The 13,247-nt window shown below is 43.4% G+C and overlaps 1 protein-coding gene across 17 annotated transcripts in view; it reads right to left on the bottom strand.

Annotated features, from left to right (window-relative positions):
- LOC118381130 (low-density lipoprotein receptor-related protein 1B-like) overlaps positions 1-13,247 on the bottom strand; it is a 67,643-nt gene that overhangs the window by 23,701 nt on the left and 30,695 nt on the right. For all 17 annotated transcript variants that reach the window (XM_052512400.1, XM_052512396.1, XM_052512397.1 and 14 more), the window contains 3 exons: positions 8,637-8,823; positions 2,254-2,463; positions 1,975-2,158 (listed from right to left, as the gene is read on the bottom strand). In XM_052512400.1, the coding sequence (XP_052368360.1) occupies positions 1,975-2,158; positions 2,254-2,463; positions 8,637-8,823 (581 nt within the window). The remainder of the gene's footprint in view (positions 1-1,974; positions 2,159-2,253; positions 2,464-8,636; positions 8,824-13,247) is intronic.

Consider the following 13,247-nt stretch of genomic DNA (forward strand, 5'->3'; position numbering starts at 1 on the left):
CAACCACATTGGGAACCTAAGTTGGAGTCCATGTCAAACTATACAGACCCTAGGGCCTCCCGACTGGCGCAGGGGTCTAAGGCTTTGCATCGCAGTGATAGCTGTGCCGCTAGAGATCCTGATTCATGTCCAAGCTCTGTTGCAGCACGGCTGCGACCGGTAGACGCACGCAGCGGCGCACAATTCGCCCAGCGTAGTCCGAGTTGGGGAGGGTTTGGCCAGCAGGGATGTCTTGTCCCATTGCGCTCTAGCCACTCCTGTGGCAGGCCAGGCGCATGCACGCTGACACGGTCACCAAGAGTACAGCGTGTCCGCCGACGCATTGGTGTGGCTAGCTTCCGGGTTAAGCGGGAATTGTGTCAAGAAGCAGTGTGGCTTGGTTGGGTTGCGTTTCGGAGGATGCACGGCTCTCGACCTTCGCTGCGCTGAGTCCGTACGGTAGTTGCAGCAATGAGTTAAGACAAGACTAGCCACCAATTGGATACCATGAAATTGGGGAAATGAATGTATAAAAAAAATATATGACCTATACAGACACGTATATAGGGATTTGGTTTCATTTTCACAATGCGGACCTATTGTACTTGTCATGATTTATGGGCTAAATCATTGTAGGATTAATTTTTTGATTATTTGTGGATTTTATAGACAGTGCATGATACATTCCATATGCCTGTTTTAGTTTTAATTGGATTGAATTATAGTTGTCTATCAGCATTGTTTGAAGCTCAGTTATATTCAAATCACCCATCATATCTAAGCCAATGACCCCATTAGAGGAACATTTGCAAATCAACACTGACTCATGAGCGAGAATCACAAGGAAAACAAATTGTTCAGTTCCATATTGGCTTAAATGTTTGTTTTTTCACCTCCCTCTAGAAAATCCACTGTTAATATTCAATAAATTCTAACTACATAATTTCTGTTACCATTTTTCATTGATTACTTTTACCTGACTTGTATAATATGTTGAATAATCACCTTCCGGTGTAAACATCATGGAAATTGAAAACAAAAAACGATGTGAGTGAAGGCATGGACCTGAAGTCCCCCAAAAAACTATGTGAGTGAAGGCATGGACCTGAAGTCCCCCAAAAAACAATGTGAGTGAAGGCATGGACCTGAAGTCCCCCCCAAAAACAATGTGAGTGAAGGCATGGACCTGAAGTCCCCCCAAAAACGATGTGAGTGAAGGCATGGACCTGAAGTCCCCCCCAAAAAAACGATGTGAGTGAGTTAAGGCATGGACCTGAAGTCCCCCCCAAAAAAACAATGTGAGTGAAGGCATGGACCTGAAGTCCCCCCCCAAAAAAACAATGTGAGTGAAGGCATGGACCTGAAGTCCCCCCCAAAAAAACGATGTGAGTGAAGGCATGGACCTGAAGTCCCCCCCAAAAAAAACGATGTGAGTGAAGGCATGGACCTGAAGTCCCCCCCCCAAAAAAACGATGTGAGTGAAGGCATGGACCTGAAGTCCACCCCCCCCAAAAAAAACAATGTGAGTGAAGGCATGGACCTGAAGTCCCCCCCCAAAAAATGGAAATTCACATGAGCACCACAATGTCTATTTATTTTACCTTTATTTAACTAGGCAAGTCAGTTAAATAACAAATTCTTATTTTCAATGACGGCCTGGGAACAGCGGGTTAACTGCCTGTTCTAGGGCAGAACGACAGATTTGTACCTTGTCAGCTCGGGGATTTGAACTTGCAACCTTCCGGTTACTAGTCCAACGCTCTAACCACTATTCCACCCATGCTCTATTAAGGTTCCTGCACACAGCTATGGCGGTCTATTGTACTTCAAACAATTTGTACACAGGTTGTTTTAAGCCTCAAAACCTCCTCAAAGCCTGATTCATACTCTTCAGAGGGATAATGGACTTTTCAGGGTCGTGTTATAGAAACAGAGTGATAGGTATATTAATTTGTATACCCTTTGGGTGGCAGCAGCCCTGACACCCGAACCCACCCTTTGTGTGGCAGCAGCAGTAGTGAGCGAGGCTGCTCCAGATCCTCATCCAGAACCACTATGTAGTTGTGAGACTTTACTGTAGATGTGCCCAGCCTCACAGCCAGAATCTGACTGGCCAGCCCATCCAGCCAGTACAGGTTCCTGCCAACCCAGTCCACAGCTATAGACTCAGACTTCACACCTACAGAAAGAAAGCATTATTTTAGCAAACATCTAGTAGACAGTAGGGCTGAGACTGTACTTGGTACTAACCCTGTCCTTGGTTAGAGTACTAACCTTTGACCAGAGTGCCTGTGTCCTTGGTGTTGATGGAAGTCCACTTGATGCTCTCCTCCTCCAGACTGACCCAGTATACCCTCTGGTCTCTCCAGTCATAATCCACACAGAACACAGGTGTCTGACTAGTGGAGAGCAATGAAAGGCTGGAGCTATGCAACCCCAACACCAGCAGCTCATTCTGAACAGATGCCAGCAGGTGAGCCTCATCTACACAGACAAAATATATCATCAATATACCATGACAAAACACCATTCTGAATACAATGACAAAACTATAATTAGACAAATCTACATTAGTTGCGTCTATTAGGTTGAGCCAGCAATCAATCAAATTCAATCAAATTTTATTTATATAGCCCTTTGTACATCAGCTGATATGTCAAAGTGCTGTACAGAAAACCAGCCTAAAACCCCAAACAGCAAGCAATGCAGGTGTAGAAGCAATGCATGTTAGAGTATTTTCTCCCCTTAATTTCTCCATGTTACATAATTAAATTTGGCACACTGGTTTGGAACTCAATTTCCTAAATGCTCAGATGGCACTGCAATCCGCTGGCTTGTTCTTGCTGGAAGGATGTATAGAAAACTAGCATTCTCCCATAGGGATTCTCTAGTTGCCATTTGTGACCCATCATCTATTTTCAGTCTTATGTACCAAAATTTGAATTGGTGTTTTTACATTTGATAAAAGTACTCAGAGCTTCAAAATGGCATATCATACACCATAGTTGGAGGAAACAACAGGAAGTAATGCTGCTTTAAAAAGTTGATATACTTAGAATCCCATTTAGGAGTAAAAAGCATTCGAACATTTGAGACCAACTGGCTTGATTCGGTCTTATGTAGCAACATTTGAAAAGGTTTTTTATTTTATTTTTTTACATTGGAGAGTAGACAGAGCAAGAATATGGTATATCATACAATAGTTGAACGCAAAAGTAATTCTGCTTTGAAAGTTGATAAACTTGTAACCTCACACTTGAGAAAATGGCCCTTGAATATTTGGTACCTACTGAGAGCTCGTCAACACACATTCAGCATCGTTCACACCCTTTTAAGCTTAAGCCCCACCCATCTAAGGATTCACATGTGAGGCAATGTACTAAACAACCAAAGATGAAGAATAAAAGCTGGTTTATACTACGTGTGCTTGTAAATGTAAACTGGGCATTGGCAACCTCAGAGCGGTGTCAGATTGTCCATTTGTAAATTCAGAGCATTTCGGTCTCGGAAAGTTCAGAGCACACATTGGAAGCTCTGGCCGATGAGTAGGGTTAAGCCGAGCGTTCTGACCCAAGCCAACCTTGACGAGCTACTTCGACACAAATGAGAGAACAGCTCACTGACCAGTTCACTCGCCCTAGCAGAGCTGGTTCGCCTGGCAAAACTATTATGTTTCATTGCCAACGTGTACTGACACCGGCCATGTTCAATGGGTGTTGTGTTGGTAAATTCATCAGTTATGCGCCCTCAAAGACGAGTGGTCTGAAATCGACATTTCCAGCCCACTCAAAATAAAAAGCCTGTCATAGCTAGTGAGAAGGTTGCTGCTTTTTCCATAGCTACACCAACTAGGCTCTTAATTTAACAATTGTACACTGCTCAAAAAAATAAAGGGAACACTAAAATAACATCCTAGATCTGAATGAAATATTCTTAAGTACTTTTCTTTATATAGTTGAATGTGCTGACAAATTCACACACAAATTATCAATGGAAATCAAATGTATCAACCCATAGAGGTCGATTTAGAGTCACACTAAAAATTAAAGTGGAAAACCACACTACAGGCTGATCCAACTTTGATGTAATGTCCTTGAAACAAGTTAAAATGAGGCTCAGTAGTGTGTGTGTGGCCTCCACGTGCCTGTATGACCTCCCTACAACGCCTGAGCATGCTCCTGATGAGGTGGAAGATGGTCTCCTGAGGGATCTCCTCCCAGACTTTGACTAAAGCATCCGTCAACTCCTGGACAGTCTGTGGTGCAACATGGCATTGGTGGATGGAGCGAGACATGATGTCCCAGATGTGCTCAATTGGATTCAGTTCTGGGGAACAGGCGGGCCAGTCCATAGCATCAATGCCTTCCTCTTGCAGGAACTGCTGACAAATTCCAGCCACATGAGGTCTAGCATTGTCTTGCATTAGGAGGAACCCAGGGCCAACCGCACCAGCATATGGTCTCACAAGGGGTCTGAGGATCTCATCTCTGTACCTAATGGCAGTCAGGCTACCTCTGGCGAGCACATGGAGGGCTGTGCGGTCCCCCAAAGAAATGCTTCCCCACACCATGACTGACCCACCACCAAACCGGTCATGCTGGAGGATGTTGCAGGCAGCAGAACGTTCTCCACGGCTCCAGACTGTCACGTGCTCAGTGTGAATCTGCTTTCATCTGTGAAGAGCACAGGGCGCCAGTGGCGAATTTGCCAATCTTGGTGTTCTCTGGCAAATGCCAAACGTCATGCACGGTGTTGGGCGTTAAGCACAACCGACACCTGTGGACGTCGGGCCCTCATACCAACCTCATGGAGTCTGTTTCTGACCGTTTGAGCAGACATGCACATCTGTGGACTGCTGGAGGTCATTTTGCAGGAGTCTGGCAGTGCTCCTCCTGCTCCTCCTTGCACAAAGGCGGAGGTAGCGGTCCTGCTGCTGGGTTGTTGCCCTCCTACGGCCTCCTCCACATCTCGTGATGTACTGGCCTGTCTCCAGGTAGCGCCTCCATGCTCTGGACACCACGCTGACAGACACAGCAAACCTTGCCACAGCTCGCATTGATGTGCCATCCTGGATGAGCTGCACTACCTGAGCCACTTGTGTGGGTGGTAGACTCAGTCTCATGCTACCACTAGAGTAAAGCACAGCCAGCATTCAAAAGTGACCAAAACATCAGCCAGGAAGCATAGGAACTGAGAAGTGGTTTCTGGTCACCAGAGGTGGGTTAGGGTTAGAGACAGGTCAAGGACCATTTCACCTCCACCCTCTGACACCCTAGACCCACTCCAATTTGCTTACTGCCCCAATAGGTCCACAGACGAAGCAATCGCAATCACACTGACCTAACCCATCTGGACAAGACGAATACCTATGTAAGAATGCTGTTCATCGACTACCGCTCAGCATCTAACACCATAGTACCCTCCAAACTCGTCATTAAGCTAGAGGCCCTGGGTCTGGATCCCGTCCTGTGCAACTGGGTCCTTGACTTCCTGAAGGGCCACCCCTAGGTGGTGAGGGTAGGTAACAACATCGCCACCCCGCTGATCCTCAACACTGGGGCCCCACAAGTGTGCGTTCTCAGCTTTCTCCTGTACTCCCTGTTCACCCATGACTGCGTGGCAATGCACGCCACCAACTCAATCAACTAGTTTGCAGACAACACTCCAGTGGTAGACTCGATTCCCAACAATGATGAGATGGCCTACAGGGAGGAGGTAGGGCCCTCGGAGTGTGGCGTCAGGAAAATACCCTCACTCAACATCAACAAAACGTTGACAAAAAGGAAATTATCGTTGACTTCAGGAAACAGCAGAGGGAGCAACAGCGCCTCTTCAACCTCAGGAGTAACTGATTTTGTTGCACTACTTTGCTTTATCTTTGCCAGGTCGCAGTTGTAAATGAGAACTTGTTCTCAACTGGCATCCCTGGTTAAATAAGTGAAAATAAACTGTCTGCTACTCAGGCCCAGAAGCTAGAATATGCATATAATTGTCAGATTAGGATAGAACACTAAAGTTTCCCAAACTGTCAAAATATTGTCTGTGAGTTTAACAGAACTGATTTTGCAGGCGAAAACCTGAGGAAAATCCAACAAGTGCGGTTTTTCCTGAAAGCTCTCGGTTCCATTTTAAAGGGATATCAACCAGATTAATCAACCAGAAAATTTGCGATAAAGAACCCATCTCGTCAGTGGATGGCTGGGTGCCAGCAGAGTTTCTCATGCACAGCCATATTCTCTCTCTCGTCTATGGAAGAAGCTACATTCCGGTTGACATTATCGATTATTATTATTATTATTATTATATATTGTAAAAACAACCTGAGGATCGATTATAAAAAACTTTGACATGTTTGTGGACATTACGGATACTATTTGGAATTTGTCTGCGATGTCGTGACCACTCGAGCCGGTGGATTTCTGAACATAAGTCATCTATGATTAATATTTCTGTAAATATATGTGGCTCTCTGCAAAATTCACAGGACGTTTTGGAAGCAAAACCTTACTGAACATAACGCGCCAATGTAAACAGAATTTATAGAAATATGAACTTTATTGAATAAAATACACATGTATTGTTTAACATGAAGTCCTATGAGTGTCATCTGATTAAGATCAAAGGTTAGTGATTCATTTTCTCCATTTCTGCTTTTTGTGACTCCTCTTTGGCTGGAAAAATGCTGTGTTTGTGACTTGGCGCTGACCTAACAATCGCATGGTATGCTTTCGTCGTAAAGCCTTTTTCAAATCAGACTGGTGGGATTAACACATTTTTAAAATTGTGTATAATACTGGTATATTTGATGAATTTTTATTTGATTTTTTAAATTTGGCACCCTGCACTTCACTGGCTATTGTCAAATTGATTCTGTTACCGGATTTCAGCCAGTCTCCTCCCTAAGAAGTTAGATATTACTGCACGGTTGGAACTAGAAGCACAAGCATTTCGCTATACTCTCATCAACATCTCCTAACCATGTTTATGTGACCAATAAAATGTGATTTGTCATGCAGCAAGACAATGGTATAAAACAATCAAATCTACGTGAAAATGGCTAAAAAGCAACAAATTTGAAGTTTTGGAATTTGCCGAGCCAAAGTCCAGACCTAATCCCAATTGTGACCCCTTTCAGAAAACTAGGCATATGTCAAGCCACAACTTCACAGGAGGGCCATTTTAACGTGGTGTAGTCCTTAGTGAAATACTTACAATACCTTTAACCAACAATACAAATATTATTCGGGTCAGAGCCATTTGCTTGACAAGTTATAGCTTAACTTGTTGAATCTAGGGGGCACTATTTTCATTTTTTGAAAAATAACGTTCCCAAAGTAAAACGGGCTATTTTGTCAGGACAAGATGCGAGAATATACATATAATTGACAGCCTAGGATAGAAAACACTAAAGTTTCCAAAACTAAAAATATTGCCTGAGTATAACAGAACTAATATTGCAGGCGAAAGCCTGAGAAAAATCCAATCAGGAAGGGACTCTTATTTAGAAAGCTCTGCATTCCTATGCGTCCCTATTGAGCAGTGAATTGGCTATCAACCAGATTCCTTTTTCTATGGCTTCCCTAATGTGTCTAGTGTCACAATACCTAGTTTCAGGCTTTTATTTTGTAAAATGAGCCTGAACCTCAAAATTGCGTCAGTGGTCAGCTGGAGTCTCAGTGTTTTGTGCGAAAAAGACAAATGCAGCCATTGTTTCTCTTTCCTACTAAGAAGCCACCTGTCCCGGTTGATATATTATCGAATAGATATTTGAAAAACACTGAGGGTTGATTATAAAGTATGTTTGCCATGTTTGTCGATATTATGGAGCTAATTTGAAATATTTTTCGGAGTTGTCGTGACCGCAATTTCTGGTCGAATTCTCAGCCAAACATGAAGAACGGCTAACTTTCGGCTACAAAAATAACATTTTTGGAAAATAGGAACATTTGCTATCTAACTGGGAGTCTCGTGAGTGAAAACATCCGATGCTCAAAGGTAAACAATATCATTTGATTGCTTTTCTGATTTGTGACCAGGTTGCCTGCTGCTAGCTAGGCATAATGCTATGCTAGGCTATCGATAAACTTACAAAAACGCTTCTTGCTTTGGCTGTAAAGCATATTTTCAAAATCTGAGATGACAGCGTGATTAACAAAAGGCTAAGCTGTGTTTCAATATATTTCACTTGTGATTTAATGAATATGAATACTTTCTAGTAATATTTTTTGACTGTTGCGCTATGCTAAGCAGCGGTTGCTTCCGGATTGGATTTTTCTCAGGCTTTCGCCTGCAATATCAGTTCTGTTATACTCAGACAATATTTTTTACAGTTTTGGAAACTTAGTTGTTTTATCCTAAGCTGTCAATTATATGCATATTCTAGCATCTGGTCCTGAGAAATAGGCAGTTTACTTTGGGAACATTATTTCTCCAAAACTTAGTGTCCCCTAGCTTCAAGAGGTTAAAACATACTAAAATAGGAATATATATATTAGGAGTACAGAGATGCATTTTCAATTCACATTGCTTTTACACTTATTGATCATTTAAATAATTTAATTGCTTTCTTCCTTTCTTTATTGGCTTGTGACAAAACTACATTTTTCACTAAAACAATTTATATTAATTACGTGCAAGCAAAGACACGTTTGGAGTACCTTGGGTCTTGCAGCTGTGACCATTTGGTTCCAGCAGATATCCATGGTGACAGCGACACAGGAAGGAGCTGTGGGTGTTAAGGCAGGTGTGGCTGCAGACAGGTGGTAGGACCTCCTTACACTCGTCAACATCCACACAGGACAAACCGTTAGCCTGGAGCCGGAAGCCTGCAGCACAGATGCACCTCTGTAGGAGGGAAGGAGCACATGTCACAGCCACACTTCTGTGTTGGGTTTTGTTTTAAAGGCGATCTAAAGAATGTCATTTGTGACCCGATTCAGGAAACTAGGCTTATGTCGCAAGTCACGACTTCACAGGAGAGATATTTGAACAAATCTCTTTGGGACGTAATTGCATTCGAACATGAACTTTCATACGATTAAAATGGTTAAGCCACAAAACACTAGCAACTTTCCCATTAGCCATGATTGGCTGAGATAGTGGGCTGGACATGCCAAGAGAGGCATTCAGATTCGTCTGCCATATTGAAGACTATCTATTTGAGCTCGTCAGACTTGGTAATCCTGTCTAATGCAGGTTTTTTTAAAGTAGTGGAGCTGCATAAGTGTTGCTCTCCATTTTTTGAGGATCACGTTTTGAAATCAGTGGAATTAGAGTATGATAGCTAAGGAGATGTAGAAAACACCAGTCTTCATATTACATCTTCACACTAAGGGCAACTGTGGTATTGCATTCTGACGCGTCCATGATACATGTTGATGTATACAGGTAAGATAGCTAGCTACATTCGGATACACGTTTTCTAATTCTGACAAAGTTGTTTCATTTCAAGATAAAGTGGACTGTTAGCTAGCTAATGTTGGCTGGCATTACTTGTTTCCAAGAGCCGTTTGCTTTTCTAGTTAGAGCCTAATGTTGGTTAGCCCCCAGCATTGTGGCATTGTTGAACTCTGAAATCTCAAAGAGGTAGAGGCGAGAAGCTCACCTCTCGGACAAATCACTGTTACAGCTGATTAGCTGCCCTAAGTATGTAGAAAAGTGAATTTAAGTGGGACCATTCTACTACTCAACACCCCACTAGGAACCATTGACACGGCTGGCTAGCTTATCTTCAATGACTCATTTCCCAGAGCGAATGGAAGAAAAGATGGATGGGGACCCCTTTTGGACAATCAGACCATTACTAGTGTGCCATGGAAAGGCCCAACCAACCCCTTTCCAAGGCCCTGTAGGAGAAATACACTAAGAACCAAATACATTCATGATTTTACTCCAAACAGACAGTGGTCCGTGTGCAAAGTACATTATTACTGTGAGAGTAGTTTCTAAATGTACCAAAGTATTATGTCTCTGCTTCTTGCCCTCCATGTCTTTTCTAAGAAGCCGCAATATTGTTGTCAGTCCGCTAGGGACCTGTTTCTAATGTTTGAAATGTGTATGTATATCCAGTGTAACCATTTAGTTAGCTATTAAATAAACCAATTTGTGTAGCACTGAATCACAAGGCTTTTGCAGATGCGGGAGGTTACGACTTTTCAGAATGATGATATGATACGAGGTTATGATTTTAAAGGTTGACCATTTATGGATGTGATAGTAAAGACATTGAGTGTATCGGGAGATGGTAACTTTAAACAGCTCGTGGTGCCCCAAATCCTAATGAGTTAATTGTTACATGATTAATTCAATTCAGTAACAATTAAACAGTTAGTTGATCAGATAAAGTAAAATTATGACACTGGGAATATGGCAGAATACAAACAGTTTAGTTATGCCCTATGTAAGGCAACCACAGGCAAAACATCAGTACAGGGACAGTGGCGTCCCTATTCAATAGCTCAGACATGTAGCAGGGACTCCAGACAATCACGGATTACAAAGGGAAAACCAGCCAGGTCGGACACCGACGTCTTGCTCCAGGACAAGTTAAACACCTTCACCCTCTGAGGATAACATGGCACCACTGACGCAGGCCTCAAGGACTGTTGGCTCCCATTCTCCGTGGCCGACGTGAGTAAGACATTAAAGCGTGTTAACCCTCGCATGGCTGGCAGCCCAGACATCCCTAGCCACATCCTCAGAGACCAACTGGCTGGAGTGTTTACAGATATATTAAATCTCTCCTTAGCCCAGCCTGCTGTCCCCATTTAATTCAAGATGTCCACCATTGTTTGTGTACCCAAGAAAACAAAAGGTAACTAAATGACTATCATCCCGTAGCACTCACCTCCACCATACCCGACACCCTAGACCCACCTCAATTTGCATACCGTCCTAAAAGATGATGCAATTCACTGCAAATGGCCATATGCAATCTGGACAAGAGGAATACTTCCAGTACCAGTCAAATGTTGACACCTACTCATCCAAGGGTATTTCTTATTTACTATTTTATACATTGTAGAATAATAGTGAATCCATCAAAACTGTTGTAACCCCCAAGCATTTTACATTAGATTCTTCAAAGTCGTCACCCTTCACCTTGACCGCTTTGCACACTCTTGGCATTCTCTCAACCAGCTTCATGAGGAATGATTTTCCAACAGTCTTGGAGTTCCCACATATGCCGAGCACTGAGGTCCATCCCATCCCAAACCATCTCAATTGGGTTGAGGTTGGGTGAGTGTGGAGGCCGGGTCATCTGATGCAGCACACCATCACTCTCCTTGGTAAAATAGCCCTTTCTAAATAATTGTCAGCTGCAAAGCACCCCCACATCACACCTCCATGCTTCAAAAAACAAATCAAATTGTATTTGTCATAGACACATGATTAGCAGATGTTAATGCGAGTGTAGTGAAATTCTCTACACGTGGAGAAAATCTGTTCACCTACTGTCTCAGACACAGCGGTTGGAACCAAAAATCTCAAATTTGGACTCCGAGCAAAGGACAAAATTCCACCACTAATGTCCATTGCTCGTGTTGCTTGGCACAATCAAATCTCATTCTTATTGGTGTCGTTTAGTGGTTTCTTTGCAGCAATTTGTACATGAAGGCCTGATTCATGCAGTGTCCTCTGAACAGTTGATGTTGAGCTAGGTCTGTTAATTGAACTCTGAAGCATTTCTTTGGACTGCAATATCTGAGGCTGGTAACTAATGAACTTATCGTCTGCAGCATAGGTAACTCTGGGTCTTCCTTTCCTATTGTGCTAAATACTTGACATTTCCCAGATTGACTGACCTTCATGTCTTAAAGTAACAGACTGTTGTTTCTCTTTGCTTATTTGAGCTGTTCTTGCCATAATATGAACTTGATATTTTACCAAATAGGGCTATCTTCTGTATACCACCCCTACCTTGTCACAACACAATTGACTTTTAAGCTGGTATTGTATGTAAAAATGCTGTTCATTGACGACAGCTCAGCCTTCAACATCATAGGATGTTGGTCCGTCAGCAAGTCCAGGGTGGGGTTCAGCTTATCCTCTAAGCTCATTAAGCTCAGGGCCCTAAGTCTAAACCCCGCCCTGTGCAACTGGGTCCTGGACTTGCTGACGGACCACCCCCAGGTGTTGAAGGTAGGACAACACTGATCCTCAACACAGGGGACCCCTCCTGTACTCTGCTCAGCCCCCTTCTGTACTCTGCTCAGCCATGACTGCATGGCCACTCACACCTTCAACACAATCAAGTTTGCAGACAACAGTAGTAGGCCTGATTACCAACAAAGACAACAGCCTACAGGGAGGAGGTGAAGGTCCTGGTGAAGTGGTGCCAGGAAAAGAACCTCAACGTCAAGGAGACGATGGTGGACTTCAGATATAGCACTCCCCCATCCACATCAACGGGCGGCAGTGGAGAAGGTGAAAGACTTAAAGTTCCTCAGTGTACACATCACTGACAAACTGAAATGGTCCACAGTGTGGTGAAGGCGCAACAGGAGGCTGAAGAAATTTGGCTTGTCACCTAAAACAAACTTTTACAGCTGCGCAATCGAGAGCATCCTGTCGGGCTGTATCACCGCCTGGTACTGCAACTATACCGCCCACAACAGCAGAGCTCTCCAGAGGGTAGTGCGGTCTGCCCAACGCATCACCGTGGGCTAACTACCTGACCTCCAGGACACCGACAGCAGCCGACATCACAGGAAGGCCAGAAAAGAGCATCAAGGACAACCACCCGAACCACGGCCTGTTCACCCCGCAATCATTCAGAAGGCGAGGTCAGTACAGGTTCATCAAAGCTGGGCCCAAGAGACTGAAAAACATCTCAAAGCCATTACGCTTAAATAGCCATCACTAGCCGGCCTCCAACCAGTACCCTGCCCTGAACTTAGTCATTGTCACCACCCACTTACTCAACCCTACAGAGGCTTCTTGTACATAGACATGGAATACCTGGTAATGGAACTGATCACTTTAATGTTCACATACTGTTGTACTCAGTTCATATGTATATACTGCATTTTAATCAATGCCATCCTGTTCAACTATTGCTGTATACACACACTATTCTACAGATCAAATATTTAGTATATCCACATACTGTCTCATACAGCCCCTTCTAACCACCCATATTTACACTGGACTCCAACGTTGCTCATTCTAGTATTCATATAAGTCTTAATTCTATTATTTTTCTTTCAGATCTGTGTGTATAGTTGTGAATTGTTAGATATTACTGCAGTGCTGGAGCTAGAAACACA

Source organism: Oncorhynchus keta, unplaced genomic scaffold (genome assembly GCF_023373465.1).
Source record: "Oncorhynchus keta strain PuntledgeMale-10-30-2019 unplaced genomic scaffold, Oket_V2 Un_contig_8233_pilon_pilon, whole genome shotgun sequence".
NCBI classification, from domain to species: Eukaryota; Metazoa; Chordata; class Actinopteri; order Salmoniformes; family Salmonidae; genus Oncorhynchus; species Oncorhynchus keta.